The sequence below is a fragment of the Alligator mississippiensis genome, chromosome 4 (genome assembly GCF_030867095.1).
Source record: "Alligator mississippiensis isolate rAllMis1 chromosome 4, rAllMis1, whole genome shotgun sequence".
Classification (NCBI taxonomy): Eukaryota; Metazoa; Chordata; order Crocodylia; family Alligatoridae; genus Alligator; species Alligator mississippiensis.
This window is the reverse complement of record NC_081827.1, coordinates 23131972-23149988: the sequence shown is the minus strand read 5'-3', so window position 1 is coordinate 23149988 and position 18017 is coordinate 23131972. Positions and strand designations below refer to the sequence as shown.

General features: G+C 38.7%; 1 protein-coding gene across 1 annotated transcript in view; it reads right to left on the bottom strand.

Annotated features, from left to right (window-relative positions):
* MAGI2 (membrane associated guanylate kinase, WW and PDZ domain containing 2) overlaps positions 1-18017 on the bottom strand; it is a 1249850-nt gene that overhangs the window by 173974 nt on the left and 1057859 nt on the right. The window contains exon 10 of the mRNA XM_019487511.2: positions 16776-17411. Within this exon, the coding sequence (XP_019343056.1) occupies positions 16776-17411 (636 nt within the window). The remainder of the gene's footprint in view (positions 1-16775; positions 17412-18017) is intronic.

Here is an 18017-nt window from a genome sequence, read left to right as displayed (position 1 = left end):
GATACTTCCCTGGGAGGCCCCCAGGACCCCAGATAAGGCTGCTGGGGCCATCCCAGTGCTGGCCCCAGCCTCCTCTACACCACCTGAGGTAACCTGTTGTGTGCCAGAGGGCGTGTGGCACAAGTATTCCCCGGGGACAACTAGCAGCAGCACAAGATGTGTCGCTGCTAGTTGTCTCCAGGGAACCAAATATCCATGCTCATTTGGACAAAGCGTTTGAGGTTAAGATGGGAGTTAAGCAAGGTTGCATCATTGCTTCAATGTTCTTCTTGATATTCCTTTGAGAAGAACGTTGGAGCAGTGGTACATCTGACCACTAACAAGTTCCCATTTGGAGTGGAGCTAAACTACTGTATGAAAGGTAAGCTGTTTAATCTCAGCTTACTCTGAGCTAAAACCAAGACCACCTTGACATCAAGCTCCAGTACGCTGATGATGCTGTAGTCTGTGCTCACTCAGAAGCATACCTTCAAGCAATCGTTGATGTCTTTACCAAGGCATACGATAAAATGGGACTGACGTTTAACAACCAGAAGACTAATGTTCTCCATCAACAAGCTCTTAATGACCAGCCCCCATCTCTAGTAATTCAGATTGATGGTGAGACTCTGGAGAATGCTGAGTACTTCCTGTACTTTGGAAACCATTTCTCACAGAAGGCTGGCATTGACAAAGAAATCTAATATTGCCTCAAATATGCAAGTGTAGCCTTCAGACTCCTGAGGAAATGTGTTTTTGAAGTTTACAACATCAGATCCAAAACTAAGCTCATGGTTTATCAAGCAGTTGCGGTCCCCACCTAACTGTATGGAGCTGAGATGTGGACAACGTACAGGAGGCACCTCAAGTCATTGGGGAAGTACCATCAACACTGCCTGTGGAAGAGCCTTTGGCCAGCCACAACATCTAGATGTCAAACTTCAGACTCCCTAAGCAAGTTTTATTCTCCGAGCTCAGTCAAGGTGTACACTCAAGAGGAAGGCAGAGAAAGCACTTCAAGGATGTCCTCAAGACCAACTTGAAAAAATGCAACATCAACATCAACTCATCAGAGACTATCACCCAGGACCAACCCAAGGAAGAGTCTGCTGCAATGATCTTGTAGTGTGAAACCTTATGATGACAACAAGACATGGAAAAGCAGGAGCAGCAGAAACAGCATGTTATGGACCAAATCAAGAATACAGAGCCACCCACTCCATACAGAAACATGTGCCCAAATTGCAATAGAGTCTGTCAATCCCAGATTGGCCTCATCAGCCATCTTTGGACCCACAGATAGGACAATCATAGAAGACAATCATCCTCCAATGTGAGATATTGCCAAAGAAGATGATGATGATCAGTGAGCTGGTGCCTCTAAAATCATATTTTGTCACATACAACATGCACCTTTCTCAGAAAAATCAGCAGAGAAATCTCACTCAAAAATTGAGATGCATGTATTAAGCAGGGAATCTGGTTTTCTGATTGGGATAGGTGTGTCTTGCTTCATAGTGCAGCAGCGGTGGCATTATTATTCAGGCAGCTATGGGAGTCAGCTGACTTAATGTCTCACTGTTCTTCACTGCAGGTGATAACTATTGTCTCTCCTTTTTAGTGGTTTTGATGTTCCACTACTCAAGCTACCCTTTGGTCTGGTAATGTTGCTGTTTTTCAGCTGCTCTTTGTCTCTCTCCTCCTATTTTACAGCTTCTGTTTAGCTCTTTTCAAAAGCATAGAACTCCCTGTAGAGAGCAGTCTTCAGTAGCAGCTAGTGTTTCATCTTAAAAATTAAGCAGGAAAAGGAGGATGTCAGCTGAAGATTACACAGCCATAACTCTGTAAAATATTATATTTCTTCATTCTACCTTTCAAAAATAAGATGTGTATTATATTTCAGGGCACGTTGTATGTCAGAAAATATGGTATTTAACACTATGCATCTTTGTGCTATCTGCGTACTTCATCAATAGAGCTTCTTGTATTTTTTCCCCCAGGTCATCAATGAAACACTTAAATCAGTGTTTAAGGGCCTAGAATGGAGCTCTGTGGGACATCATTAGAAATATATTAAATCTCTGATAAATTTCTATTCAAAATTACATGGTAAGAATAATCTTTTAGCTAATTTTTAATCCATATATCAAGTGCCATATTGATTTTATATCAGTCTACCTTCTTAATCAAAATGTTGCATGGTGTCAAGACTTACAGATGTTTACTACATCAATACAATTAGGTGTATAATTCAAATGACTGTATTTTCTTGCATACAATATGCCTCTGATTAAGATATGCATCTTATTTATGAAAGGCAGAATGAAGAAAAAAATACCTTTCTGGGCACGTCTAAATGTGTGCATTTACTGTGCAGTAACTGAAATTATGGCACAGTACAGGTGCACATTTACACATGCACGTCCTTACTATATAGTAAATATGGCGACTTATGTTGACTTGAGCATAAATTTGATACCAGCATCATGCAGGTATCAAATTTATGCCCGATTAGTTACTGTGCAGTATTGCATGTGTAGTAGATGCCTTACTGCACAGTAACACTGTATGTGTGGATTGATTTGGGACTAACTTTAGTCCCAAATCAGTTCACACACAGCATTAATGTGCTTTAACACCTGCATGTGTAGATGCTGGCCTATTCCTGCTTACTGCGTAGGAATTTAAGCTGGTGTAATGTACATTGTAATAAGTAACTGAGTAGCAGCAGCTAGGGAGCCAAGCCTGCTTATTGTTCTGCTTTCTGTGGATTGCATGCAGTTATTTTATCTTTTGCCTGGTAGAAGCTTCATTTGCAGAAACTGCTGTTGCCATATTTCCTTGCTTATAATTATGCACATCCCATTTTCCAGCAGCTGGTCTTTTTTTTGGAAAAAGGCTTGTGTATATGAGAATATATGGTAATTTCATAAAAAAAGTATATTAAACTTGTTTGACAGATATTTTTTCCACAAACTGTGCTAGCAACTCTGGCTATTCCGGAGCCCAGGGCACTTTACACAATAACAGAAATAGTTATTCCAATATTGCAATATTAACCACAATGTCCAGGGCATATTTCAATCTATGTAATAATATTGCTTTCCTAAAATTCCCTAAATAGTTTATTCAGAGATTATTCATCCACTGCACTGTGAATGGACTAGAGAGCTGGTCACTGAAGAGAAACAGGTACTGTTAGTTTGTAAAGCACATTGAGACTCTTTGGAGTAAACAACTTACATAAATATAAATGTTATAATGACTTGTTAAATTATTAAAGGTGTCTTTAAAAATGTTTTGACTGGAGCTCTGTATTATGAGAGGCTTTTCCTGTACAGCAATTCATCCCAGTGTAACAACATAAAGAACCTGAAAGATGCATGGAAAGACCTGCATACAATAAATAAATTAATGCTCTTGACATTGAGTTTAATGGGAGCACACACAACAGTAAAGCACCACGCTGGTAGTAAATGTTAGATGGCTCAGAATATTTGGCTATTATTATTATTATTCTTTTTTACAGTTGTCCCCCCAGGGCACTGGGTACTTTCAGGAATGGTGTGTTACCAAGTACTATAAATAATTAAACAAACTTGCATTGCATTTCAATGCAAAGTTGGACAATAGCTCCCTTTTGCTGCTATATGTATTTTATACCCTTAGAATAATTGCAATGAACATTTTTTGGCCGCAAGATGTCAAAACCCAATCTCTTTGGCATCTTAGACTGCTGTACATTATTTTAAGTACTTAAGTACTTTAATATACACTTTTAAAACTACTATGTAATAACATGGCAAGAGTGCGATGCTGTTCTCTTTTTCTCTCTATGCCAGCATTTCTTTAACTGTGGCCTGAATCTTAACATACCTACTAGTGGACTGCTGCTTACTGCCATGAATATTAGTTGATGCTCCAGAGACTTGGAAGTTCTCTTATGCCAGCCTGTAATTTTTTTGCTACAATTTAGTTGGTCTAATAAAAGATATTGCCTTTACGCCAACAGTTTTGTTTGCCTATGCCTTTAGACCAAGACAGCTACAACCAATATTCTGGAAATATGGAAGATACCGCAATTAGCTGTTCTGAAATGAAAACTTCACCAGTGAACAAGAAAGAAGCAAAATTCAACACCCTGCCTGCCATCTGACATCTCAAAGTAACCAGTCTGCTTCAGCCTTTGTCTGTGCTTTTAATCTGCATACTCACAGAGCAGCTTTTTTACAAATGGTCTTTTCCACCTAGGGGGACCCTACCATCTCTCAGTTCCCCTGTGCAAGATGAAGTTTCTTTTCTACCTTGAAGAAATTTTACAATCTTTGAATTCTCCTTTGCTTGAAGAAGGGTGTTTGGGCCTAAACGCTTGCAAAGAAAGAATTTTTTGTGTTACTATTTAGTTGGTCTACTAAAAGATATTGCCTCTACCTCAAGAGTTTTGTTTGCCTATGACTTTAGACCAGCACAGCTACAACTAACACACTCGTATAGCCTTTCATCCAGCAGTTGAGTTATATGCTTTGTTTTTTCTTGTTGCAAACAGCAGGAATGTTGTGGAGAAAGATTTCAAGCATGTGAGTAGTCTCTGTCTTCCCAGCTGGTGTCTGACCAGCATAGGCTTTAGCACTGTGAGCGAGGACTGAAGACATTGGTGCGGGAGCAGCAGAGGCAGATGGCGAAGGCTATCTTTTGAAATAGACTCCATGCTCTCACTCTTTCCATAATAAAGGCATCCAGACTCTTCCCTTACATACCGTGCCACAATCACCATTCGGAGTTGTGACGAACTCCTGTTGCTATAGCCACTGTCTGTGTTCCCTTCCCACACTATACAGTCTGTCTGGCAGGCTCCTTCATGCCTGACTGTGAAACTCTCCCTTTGCTCCCCACAATCCTGCCACATCTCCTACCATGGGAGGGGGTGGGGAAGCAAGAGAGAGATAGAGAGAACACACTGAAAGCGAAATTATATAAAAAATTATTTCCTATTTCTCAGAAGTGCTTCACATTAAATACCCCAAAACATAGCACCTATACACAATAGAGGCAATCACAGGCTCCAGCTGTGTTACTTTTAATATAGTACCTGAGCAGAACAAATTTTTGGAAATTAAAAGGGATGATTTCTTCCTTTATTTTCCACCCTATTCCTTCCTTCAGACACATTTGGATTTCCATACCTCTAAATAATCCCTCTGAAGAGGGTTGCCAAACCAAGAAATATCTTACTGACGATCTGCAAACTCTTTACTGACAAACTTTTTTTACTTATATATATTTCACCTAATGTAAGTGTAACTCTTCTGCCAGACCCAGGGCAGAGGTTCAAATTTAGGGGTTTAACAATAACTTTCTAAATTTGATTCAAGACCCTACCTAGAAACTCCTCCTTCCCAACCCTGCAACTCTGACTCAGCTGTACTGCTTCATCTCACCTCCATTCCACCCAGAGGCCCAGACTGCCCAAGGCTGCACAGCCCTGCTTACCTTTGGGATGATCAGCCATTATGGGCAGGTGATGGCCAACAGGATGCAGTGGCACCCCATGGCTAGGTGGGAGGGGATTACAAAGGCTCCCATTGGCCACAAAGCCCTGAGGGAGAGCTCCTTGCATTGTGCTGATCTGCACTCCCACTCAGACACAATAAATGCTCTGCCTCTCCATCAGCACTTGCATCTAGCCTCGTTCCTATGATGGATCTTCAATCAAGCTCAGGGGGTGCGTCTACATGTGATACTACATCGCTGTAGTAATTGTGCTATGGCAATGTAGTGTGGGCAGTCACAAACAATGACACCACAGCTATGTTGCTGTAGCAATGCACTTCATCATTATAGCATGTTGCTATGGTGATGTAGCAGCTAAAAATAACCATGCACCACGCACACGGCGCAGTGTGCATGGCACAGTACACGTTGTTATTGTGCCCTCATTTAATACTTCCAAAAGGAAGTACTTCCAAAAGGAAGTATTAAATGATGGCACAGTAACAAAGGCGCTAAAGGGACACTTGTGGACATACTCAGGGTGTCTTAGATTTCTATGGACAGCTCAATTTTTAATGGAGTTTACAGACCAGCATTTTTAGCTTTTTTTTTTTTTGTGGACTGTCTGTAAATTTACAGACAGTTGGCTAGCCTGCCTGTGAAATCAGGGAGACCAGTCAAGCAGTATGATGGTATTCCCTTTGGCTAGGAGCAGATGTTGTATTTGTCGCCGGACAAGCTGTGCCTATGTTTATCCCAGAACAGAAATATCCTGGGATTGGTGTGTACACTCATGGCCCTTCTAACCAGGGTTTAGTGAGTGGCTGCTTTTCTGCCACTTTTCTGCCATTGATTCAATAATGCAATAACCAGGATAACTGTTCAGATGGTTCACTTTACAATGCCCTGGGATAACCTGTCAGTACTTCTTAACCCAGGAGCCTTTTTAGGATTTATCTGGGGACAACGGACATAGACATCTGAATGTTTTCATTTTGTCCCAAGATAAAATGGTTTATCTTGGGACAAATAAAACATCTCTTTGTAGCCTTTGAGGAAAGGCAGCACAACCTGGCTCTAACTTTACTACTTTAACCTATTCATCACTGAGAACAAATAGCTTATACTAAAGAATTAAATCACAAGAACACTATGAAAAACTATTTCCACCATGAATTTGTATATTAGATATTAAAACATAAGCCGATAATATTTTGGCAACTAACATGATTAGCGACACTTCTACAAGATACTAACTAATCCCTGCAGTGATTTTACATAAGATGTTTTCCTTTATAGAAAAACTCTACTGACTTATAAAAGGCCGCCTCTACACGAGACGCTGACACTGCACAGTCATTACTGTGCAGTCATTTAATACTTGTATAAACGAGTACTAAATGACTGTGCAATAACCAGAGTTACCATGCAGTAGTGCCACTGAACGGCTTTTTTGTGATGCTGACTGCACAGTAGCCTAAGAATACTGCACAGTGGCATTGCGTTATGGTTTCTGCCATGCAACGCTACTGCACAGTAGTCACAGGCTACTGTGTAGTCAGCATCTCGTGTAGATGCGACCAGAGAGTAGCAAACTATCCTGCTAGTGGAAAATGATTTAATTGCAAAAATATAAATTAATTCATAAAAACAAATGCTACAATCTAAAGACACTGTTAGCACTTTCTCATATATGAAGGATTCTTGAATCTTTGATTTCCCTCTTTATACGTGGAGTCTTAAGAACATCAGTGGATCATTACAAATTTTCTATTTAACTTAAACATCTGATATACAAAAAGTTGGTTATGCAAAAGAAAAGTGTTTCTCAATAACTACTAAATAATATTTGCATGACTGAAATGTAAACTAAGAAGAAATCCCTTTGCTTTTATGTACAAAAATGTGTCTTGTGCAAGTTCAAGGCAATGTAGGCAAGAAAATAAATCTAAATCAGGATCTCTGTTATTCACTGACTAAACAGAAAAGTAGAACTGTGTATATTTTCCTAACTTTTTTTTTAAACTGAAATGTTGTTTGAGCATACAAAAAATGTAGCTCCAAAAACTAATTTGGTTCTTTTCAGAAACATTTAAAAGAAGTTTCAGAAACATTTGAGAATCAAACTTTTTGGCTTCCATAACTTTTTTAATATGGTAATTGGCAGGTGAAACTGCAAAGGTTTAAGCTTAGTGTTGTTTTTGATTGTTTTGAACTGTATGTCACCCTAAGCTTTTCTGTGAAAGACACTGCTTCATAAAGCCATGCTATTGTTTTTATAGGAGAAAAATGCAACTGTTCCCTCAAGGGAAAGACATTGTATCATGAGTTGATAAGAGACATATTACTAATTTATTTGGTACAGCTTAACTTAATGACACACAATCAGTTTGATCTAAGAGAGTTTGGGGGCCATTCTGTTTAAAAGGGGTTTAAGCAAATAACTGGAACTTACATTTTCCTCCTACTTCACAATACTGTTTTGTAGGCCTGTATCATAATAGATAATATACTCATACTTGTTTCATAGTATATGAGCTTACTTTATTTCTATATTTCTACAAAATATTGCACTGCAATACAAATCACTGTGTCACAATATCTGCACAATGTACTTTGACAACATATTTGCAAGTCTAACACACGAAGTTTAATAAGACATTACATAACACCATGTGGACCACCAGAAAATCTGACATATTTAGACTATTCTTAGACATGTCCTAGTGCACAAGCATTCATTGATTTATATTTTTAAAGAGTCAGATGTTTCTTCAGTCATCTCTCCTTAGGCTCTGATCCTGTCAGATCTAATCATATGAGGAGGACTCGGTTAGATTAGTGCTTGGGGTGGACACATCCAGGAAAAAATTAGTTGCTTTGGGAAGCAATATTTGTGATTCAGGAGTTGCCATTCTTTCCTCCAAGTCAGGTGGTAGGAAGACCTGGACTACAAAAAGTGTCATTTCTTACATGAGACATAAAATAAAGCCACAAACTGTACTCAGATGGTAATGTTTCTATTGCAATTTACAAAGACATGGGAGTACTGACCTTTGTGTCCTGATCAAATTCCAAAACTGCTAATTACTTTTGCCTACTTGCCTATGCTTTTTCAATGAGATAAAAGAATCCCCAGCTGCTATGCTAACATTATTGCATAATGTTGCTTGTATCCTTTCAGATAAGCGCACTGCATTTTATTTGTGGCTCAAGAACAGTGATTCTATATGCTGCAGGAATAGAATGCAATTTTGTATAGAACTTCAATGCTTTTAAAAGTTATCATATAGGCCTATTAATAAAAGTAATATCAAATTGTACATATTCTTATGCTGGTCATCGGGATTTAATGGGCACATCTACATCAATTAATTCAAAGCAATAAACTCTGGTACATATTATGCCAGAGTTTATTTTTCCCAGGAACCTGGGACTGCAACACATTGAGCTGTGCTGAAGCAGCCCAAGCTGGCAGGGGACCTGGGGGGTCAGCTTGCCAGCCCAGGGCTGCTCTGATCCAGCTCAGTGTGCTGTAGAGGGGCTGGTTGGGGCACGAGGGTGCTCCACTCTGGGTCTAGCTGGCAGACAGGACCCACCCTGAAGCACCCTCGTGCTCTAGCCAGCAATGTCAGTGTCTACATTTGTGGTGCTGTGCACTAAAAAACTCTGCTACAGGTTAGTACTTGTATTTACAAGTACTCTAACCAGCAGCAGAGGTTATTGGTTTATTGCACTCTAATAGGGACACATTTGTAGACACTGAGACATTTACTGTGGAGCTAATTAGGCAGCTACACAGTAAACGTCTCATGTAGATGCACCTAATGGCATAACTATACTTCCTTTTTACTAAAAAGTATTCAAAGGGGACCTATTTCTTTATTCAATGTGTAAATGTAACTCCTAGTGCTAACAAGACACACACACATCCCTGGCGTAACTGTCCCCTTAAGTTTTAATGAAAGCACTATTCAAATTTAATACAGACCTTCTAAGCCTACATTAGAAAGCACTTCCACCAATAATAAAAGTACTTTTGAAACAAAATTCCTGCTAATTCTCATTAAAAATCTCCTATGCAGTATGTGCAAAAAAGATTTATCTAATGCACTGCAAAATTATTCACAAAGTCCCACACTGTGAACGAACATTAAGGAGGATGAAGCAAAAGCATAACACTACCACTTTGAAATGTAATGCAATTAACATCACTTCCATTAATACAGTGTAATAATAGCTGTTTCCTATTATTGATATCAATTTTTTTCAGGAATCCATATTCATTAAAAAGGTCTATGATTTCATTTTCTCTCATTCAGGAATACAAAGGTGATTGCACAGAGCTTCACTGCTAATCAGAGCTGTACAGTAAAATATATGAAAATCTCATTACTGTGTTTTTTAGGGTGCTTGGGCGCTCTCTCTTTCAAGGTTTGCCAACCAGTACTAGTAACAAATAATATGCTCTGTGTTGCTGAGATTTGGCCGTTTGTCTTTTTGAGAATTTTCAGATAATCTCTTGTAAAAACCATGATATAAACATGGAAAATGAGATAAAGCTGCTAAAAATCCCATTATCTGCTATAATTTGTAAAATATTTTTGAAAATTCAATTGATAGGCAAGATGGTAAAAAGACATTTAGAATGTCAAAATTCAAAACCTAATGCAATTTATAATACTAACGAGTCATAGAGTCAGAGGGGTACGAGTAGAAGCTATCTCCCCACAGGTTAAACAATAATATTCTCTGAGCTGTGACATGCCTTACTGGAAATAATGAATCTTGAATGCAGTGCTTCCAGGAATGATATTCAAGTGTAAGTAAATCAGTATTTCTACCATGGCAACATTATTTCTTAAAAGCCTTTCAGACATTTTGCTTTTGGAAATAATTTTAGAAATATAAGTGGCAACACAAAAGGATATGGAAATACTATGTTCTAGGATATCCATGTCTATGTAGAGAAAATGAAGAGGGGTGAATATGCAGGCGATGACATGGCATCTACTACCAAAGTGAATGAAACTGACAAGGTAGTATGGTTTAAAACAACCTTCACTCATGAAATATTTCTATTGTCATTGGATAAAGAACAAAGCAAAGCAAATCCAAAAACAAACAAACTAAAGCAATTTTAGGAAGAATTGATTTGCACAGAATTAATCTTGAGGGAATTGTTGAAGTTCAGATGAACTTTTGCCAAACTGAAAAAAAGCATGTATTCAATTATACGTCTTGTTTTTCATTAAGGCTAGATTTAAGCACTGGGCGCAGGGGGGATTATACTGTAGGGAAGTAGCAGTGTCTTGCATAGAACTGGATGGGAGTAGGTGGGAGCAGGAAATCACAAGCTATGAGATAAAAGATGGAGGCTAAAATGTTGGATAATACCATGTGTATAATTCTAAATTGGCCTTTATTCAGGAAATTATTTCTAGAAATATTGTAGCTGCAGCTAGTGCTCTACCAGCATGCACAAAGGTGCTTCCTGATGTCCCAGCCACCTCTTACCTCTGGCCATGTCTGCTCTTCCTTCCAAGTTCTATGCCAGTTGTTACATGATTCTTTATAACAATATTTCTGGCTATGTGGTGCAACTATGTGCTTATTTGCTGGGATGAGAAGTTATGAATACATCAGCCATCCCAGGGAAACACCCCTTCCTGCTATTCCACTAGAACTCACTAGGCCTCAAGGTCCTTCAAGTGTGCTAAATTTGAACTAACTCCTTACTTCTTGTTTGTGTTATCCCTTTTGGGGACTAGTTACTCCCCCCTGACGCTGCCTTCATTGTGTTGTGCGGGTTATTGTTGGTCATTTCTTCTGATTCCTTAATGCCTGGCCAGCTGGTGGCTGATATTCCTTCTGTCTTCCTGATCCTGGCCTTTGTTCTATCTGTCTGAATATGCTGGGCTGTCTGCTGCTACTCCACAGTTGCCTTTGGTTTCATCTGTACTGCTGCTCTCAATATGTAGCTGTTTTATATGATTTGTGTTTTTGGACTAATGTATTTCTCTATTACATTTGTAGCTAATTGATGGTTTGATCAGTACACGCTCACCTGTGTGTAGGGACCTTGGGTCCTTGACTCCTTTGTTGTAGCAAGCTTCCTGCTTAGTTTGACATTCTCTGAACAGTTTCTATGTACTCTCCCCTTGCCTGAAGCATACAACCCTTTCAGGAAAGGACAGTTTTGGTTGCCTGGCCTATTGGTCTCTCTGCTTGGCTTTACTTGGTCCAAGGGAGGGTGTTTTGCAATGGTCCAACCCTGACAAGCAGGGATCCCTTTGTGTCTGTATTGCCTTTGCTGTGAATCTTTACTTTACACGTCTCCTGTTGAAGCTGAGTTGTATACACTGCCAAGAATACAAGAATTGTGGGGCCAGAAGAAACCCAAAAAGGATGGAGCATGGTATTGTATCCCAGTGCTAAGGGTTCTGCTATGGGAGGGAAGATCACCCATCTCAATTGTAACAGATGTTAGGTAGGAGTTGGGTGCCTAGATGATCAAACTAGATTGCTTCTCAACATGCCCAGAAGCTAAAGTATAGGCATCTAGTGAACTTTTCAGGCTCAAACACAGGCACCTAAAGAATCTGGACACTGAAGCAGTTTTGCAGCCGATGACAGGGTTGCACATAGAAACACATAATCAAAGAAAAATAGGGTAGGATAGGACTCAGGAGGTTATGTAGGCCAATCCTCTCTGCTCAAGACACAATCATTCCTGTCTAAGCCATTCCCGACTACTGTTCGTTGAACCCAATCTTAAAAAATGCCAGTGATGAACACTACACAACCTCTCTAGGTAATCTGTTCCAGTTCTTAACTGCCCTCATAGAGTGAGGGTTTTTTCCTAACATTCAACTTAAATTAATTTTGTTGTAGTTCAAGACCATTATTTCTTGCCCTGTGTCCTGAGGCTACAGAGAACAATTTATCACCATTGTCTTTATAACCACCCTTCATGTATTTGAAGACAGTTATCGGATCTCCCTTCAGTCTTCCCTTCCCCAGACTAAATAATCCTTTTCTCATAAGTCATCCAGCCTTTTCTTATCATAAATCATCTTTCCTAGACCTCTAATATTTTTATGAGTTTCCATGAGTTAGGTTTCTCCCTCCTTCCCATAGCTTCTCCCTAACTGCTATTTAGGCACCTCTGAATATAATTTGGATCCGGTCATCATTTCTTTCCTTAGACAATTTAACAGACCTTGGTGAAGGAGATATTTGGAGGCATTTTTAGGGTTACATCTGATTCTCTTTGATAAGCTGTAATTGTGCGTCCCACAAAAGAATCTGTCTTCAGTTACAGAATCGTTAATGATTCACTCTCAGCTCAGCTTCCATTTCTGTAGGAGAAGAATCTGTTCACCAAGAAATCCTATCTCACACATTTGCCAGGACAAGCAGCGGAGTCCTCAAACATAGGTCCTTTGGTTGGGTGGGTACCTCCTGCCATGTTAGCAGGGCAGGGTGGACAGGTTAATTAGCACTGACTTTCAGCAGTGCTAATCAGCCTATCAGCACTGCTGTGTGAATCCAGCAACACTGCGATTCAGTAAGTAGCCCATGTGGAGTGCAGGAGCCTAAGTGTGCTGCTGTCTGATGCAGCAAGTTTGTCAGGTAGAAAACCACTGTGAATTTTTGTGTATATGGCAGAGTGATGGGAAATGCTCTGGGTAGAAACATGCCCACTTACTCTGCCACTCCCTCTCAGAAGAGGGGTCCTCCACTATTTTGTTACCCTTCAGCCTGGAGACGGGGACTGGGATTTACACTGTTCCTGTCAAGTTTTAGTTTTATTTCACCTTCAGTAGTGTTGTCCTCTAATCTCAATATTTGATGCCTTATCAAGGAAGTGGGCCAGCTAGTTTCCACCTTCAGCAAAGGGATGTGCGTGACTTTCTCCTCCCTCCCCCAGGTCAAGGGAGGGGGCACTTGGGGTTGACCACCAGGAAACAGATCCAGAGGAATGGAATCAGCAAGAAAGTAATAAATGAGGAGTTTGACCCAAATTCAGCTCAGCAGCTGCATTATTCAGTAAACAAATTCTGTGCTTCTTGAACCCCCATGACTCCTTTTTCTTGTTAGCTGTTTGAACACATACTGACCTGAACACCTGCTCATATTTTTATTCTTAAATAATATCTAAGTTTCTCTGGCATTATAGCAAAACCTGTGAACTGATGATATCAGATAAAAAGAGGCCTTGTAGTACTACTTTAGAGGACATAAGGTAAATACAGTGGAAAACTAGGAATAGTTGCTCCTCCTGAAATGATCATCATTGTTTGATAACAGATTGATGATCAGTGATGGTTGGTGATCATCAGCTTGTGAAGTTCCAGCTACCATTAGTTCAAGCTAGGTCCTGATACCTTTGCAAACTCTTTATTTTGGATACTACTATTTTTCTCCCATCTCCCCCATGAGAGATGCACAACTCTTCTTCCCTTACATATCCATGCTATTGAAATGTTAAGGGCAAAAGGCTTTTTGCCAGTTCCATGGCAAAAAGATTTTTGTTAGTACCCGTAGTGAATATATTCCTTGATGAATATCAAGTTTTTTTTTGTTTTTGTAATAAGGACAAGACTGTTTAATTAGAGAGTGAGAAACTCAGTTCTGAAAATAGATTTTTAACACTGTACTGTACTGGTCAATCTATATGGACAAATTACAAGTCTCCAATAACAATATGTAACATTCAACTTCCATCTTCTAGCAAATGCGATAAAAAGGAATATATTGTTCTTTGTCTTAGCAAAAGTAGGAAGTGATTGGACACACAAGAAAAAGATGGAAAATGAGGGTACGTTTCAACTGTCATCCTGTATCCAAGCAAAAAAATAAAGATCTGGTACAAAAAGTAATGAAGAAGAGTAACTTACCTTCACCCATGTAACAGATTAAATATTTTAGAATCCTAGCAGGTTTAAGTTAAATGTTGCTATGGCTGCAGTTTATATTTGGGTTATTTTACAAGAACTGATCACAAAACCTGTTTCTCTAGTCACACTGTACCTATGAATTTATGGAAACAATTTTTTGTTCAAGAAACTCTCTCATTTTTGTATAGATTAAAATATTCTATTTGTTCCTTTGGTAGAAGAATCCCCTTTAATGTATATATCTATATTGCGTTGTTCAGCAGTTTTGGATGTCTCAAGACAAAGGCCAATATTCCCCAAGTTTGAGTGATTTCAAGTCTAATAAACCTGTTGTGAAATATTTTCTGATTTTTGTTTGTTCCTACTTACTATTTGTATCGCTTGTATTTTACCAAAAGCTCCCATCCCGCCTTGATTTCCATCATATTTTAATACTCGTAGATACTCATTTTCTTCCCTCTTCTAAGTCAGTGGTTAGGAACTCTTTCTGGCTGCTGGCACCACTTCTCTCCCCTGTGTAGTCGCCTACTCTGCTGTTGCTGCTGCCAAATACCCCTGGCTCTGAAGATCAGAACCAATGGCTATGCAGGCCATCTGGCTCACGGGCCATAAGTTGCCAACACCTGCTCTACTTACTGTTTTGTCAAGTGCTCATATTCTCTCTGTAACTATGTACAGCATGCATGTTCAGTAAAGTAACTAAAAAGAAATTCCACAGAGAAAGGACCTACCTGAGCAATAGAGTAAGTTCATTTTTTACCTAAATTGTGTTGCAAGCTCAAATCTACTTTGCTGTCCCCACTCGCTCAGACTTCTTCTTCATCATTACTGTATTCCACCCTCCTCCTCTGACTGAAGATTAATAGTTTGGATTGTTTTGATTATTTTCTCCTGAAGAGGCATTAGCTTGAATTTTCTCCATATTAAATATAATGTTGTGTTCTAACCTCTCTGGTTCCCCTTATATTATTTCTACTACCCAACACTCAACCCTATTTCCCATCATTTGCCACATAAATCAACATGCAGTTTATTCCATGTATCTGCTTTATTAATAATGTTAAAATAAAACTAGACCTGACCCTAACTCCAGCAACCCTCGCAGACATCACTAAACTTTCTCTAAGTTTTTATATTGCTCTTTGTCTTTTTGCTCATAGTTCTTCAGCGGATTTCATTCCAAGGGATAAATGGAATGTTATATTTAGTATAATGCAAATTAATTTTTCACACATAATTCTGAGATTCATACTCTATCAACTGCCTAGTTGGATCTCCATGTATTAAATCTTCTAATGTTTTCTCCATCAATTAATTTTGTGATTTGATACGAAAAATGTAATCAGGTTTCTTTGACATGATTTGTTCTAGGCTTTGTAGGCAATGTAGGTACTGAGATTGCAATTATTTTGCTATAGTAACTTTTGGCATCTGCTGACATTAATACTTGCTTCACTGCTCACACTGTACTTCTAAAAACAAAAAGTGATAAATATATTCTTAGCCACATCCAATTTTTTTAAAGTTCAGAATAACATACATTCATTGACATAAGAATTACTAATTTAAAGGAATTGGTGATTTAACTAAAGAAATCTAATCCTATTTAGAAGTAGCCATTGGGTGTTTATCACCTGGACTAACACATCAGTAAATATGTATGTTCTTTACTATGATCTTAAGCGAAGAAAGAACAGTTTACTGTCTAGGTATTAAAAAGAACTATTCTTATTCAGGCTTTTACCTGTCTGCCTAAGGAATAAATACACATATTTACTATCATAAGCATGAAAGCTGAGCTCTAGCTGCCATTTTTAAATAGACAAAAAGATACAGAGTAACTTTGTTTTCTGGGGAAGAAACAAAATTCTATCGTACAATGGTTTTATGAGGAAGGAAAAAGTACATCAAATGGTCTCACAAACTTGACTGTGCCCCTTTCATTTTTAACAGATTCAGCTTTGTTCTCATTTTGTTATACTTGAATTAACAGGCAGATAAGTAATTTACTTAACCCTTGCAATACTTTGGTTTGAGACTATAAAAACTTGCATGCAACCTTCATTCAAACTAGTAAATGCTAAAAGGATATGGAATGCACTGGTGGTTATCTTACACTTGTACAGAGAGAAAATATTTGGCACAGGGTTAGAGCTTTAAACACAGAAAAGAATATACAATAAACTGTTACATTGGGCCTACAGTACTTCATATATGCATACATACATATGTGTGTGTGTGTACATGCACACAACCATTTTCAGAAAAACAGTGATTCCCCCTCCCCCTGCCCAGAACCCAGCTTCCAATCCAGTGCACACAGATGTAGTGAGCATAAGGAGCTCCCCTTGTTTAGAACCTTTCACACACATTTTTGTAATTGTACAGACTTTCTAGACTTACCTCCTCTATGTATAATCAAAGAAGTTTCACTTCCAACAGGACATTCTTTAAGTATATCCACTACTTCTGCATGGCTCAGGTTCTGTACATTCTGCTGGTTGATCTCAACAATGAGGTCACCTTCACACAAACCAGGGCATCCCTGAATGTCTAGAATTTGCTTCACCCTCTGTCCTGTAGGACTGTCTGCTATAGTGAAGCCAAAGCCCTGGGCCCCTTTCACAATGGTTAAGGTCATGAGTTCAGCTTGTGTGGCCCCAGAAGAAGCCATTGATACATTATCATCATGAACAGGTGGTGGGAATGTGCTATCAAGCTGACTATCTGCTGGAATGGAGTGCAAGGAATGTGGTGGTCGATCTGTTATATCTGGAACAGATTGAGAGGTCCTAGATATGTATTCCAAATAAGTTTCATAGTTATGTCTTCCATTTACCACTACTGGAGGCCTCTCCATTACTGCAAGTGGTGGCACCATGCTGTTGGCAGGATCTTCAGGATCAAAGGGCAAAGGGTATCCACGGCATAGCACCAAGTTGACACTCTGACCAATAGGAACAGATTGGAAGAGTTTGACTACATCTGCGTGAGTATGTCCAAGGACACAAACTTCATTAATATAGACAATGACATCACCTAGAAAGAGAAAAAATAGTGACAACATGAGATAATGTCAATTGCTATAGGCACAAAAGGAATGTATTTATGAGGCTAGGCAAAGGTATCACTATTCTACTAAAAAGTAAAACAATTAGACTCATGATTTCATGCTGATACACAGGTGTAGTTTGTCTGTCTATAGAGGTAAATGAGATGAACACTGAAAATATTTTTCCTTTTCCTGAAATTCAGGAAAAAATACAACCTCAGAAATAGATCCACTCCTGCTCCTCAAAAATTATTTTCTGTTTCTCTTCCTTAGTCCTTCAAATGTTGTCTCAATTGTATTCAAATTATATTCAAATTATACATGTTTGAATGATATTCAAATTATACAGTAGAGATTTTTTACAATTTCTTTTGAAAGCGTACCTGGAGCTCATGACATCAAAAGATTGGTATAAAGAAAAAAATAGGAAAATCTGTAACATTGTTGGTGGTTTAAAATACTGCTGGTATCAAAATTTCACTTTTTGGAAATGTTTGTATGTGACTAATTTTTGTTTAGTAGGGAAAAGTTTATTATACAAACACATTACCATACAATTGTGAAGCTCATGTAATCCTTATATGCAATCTCTA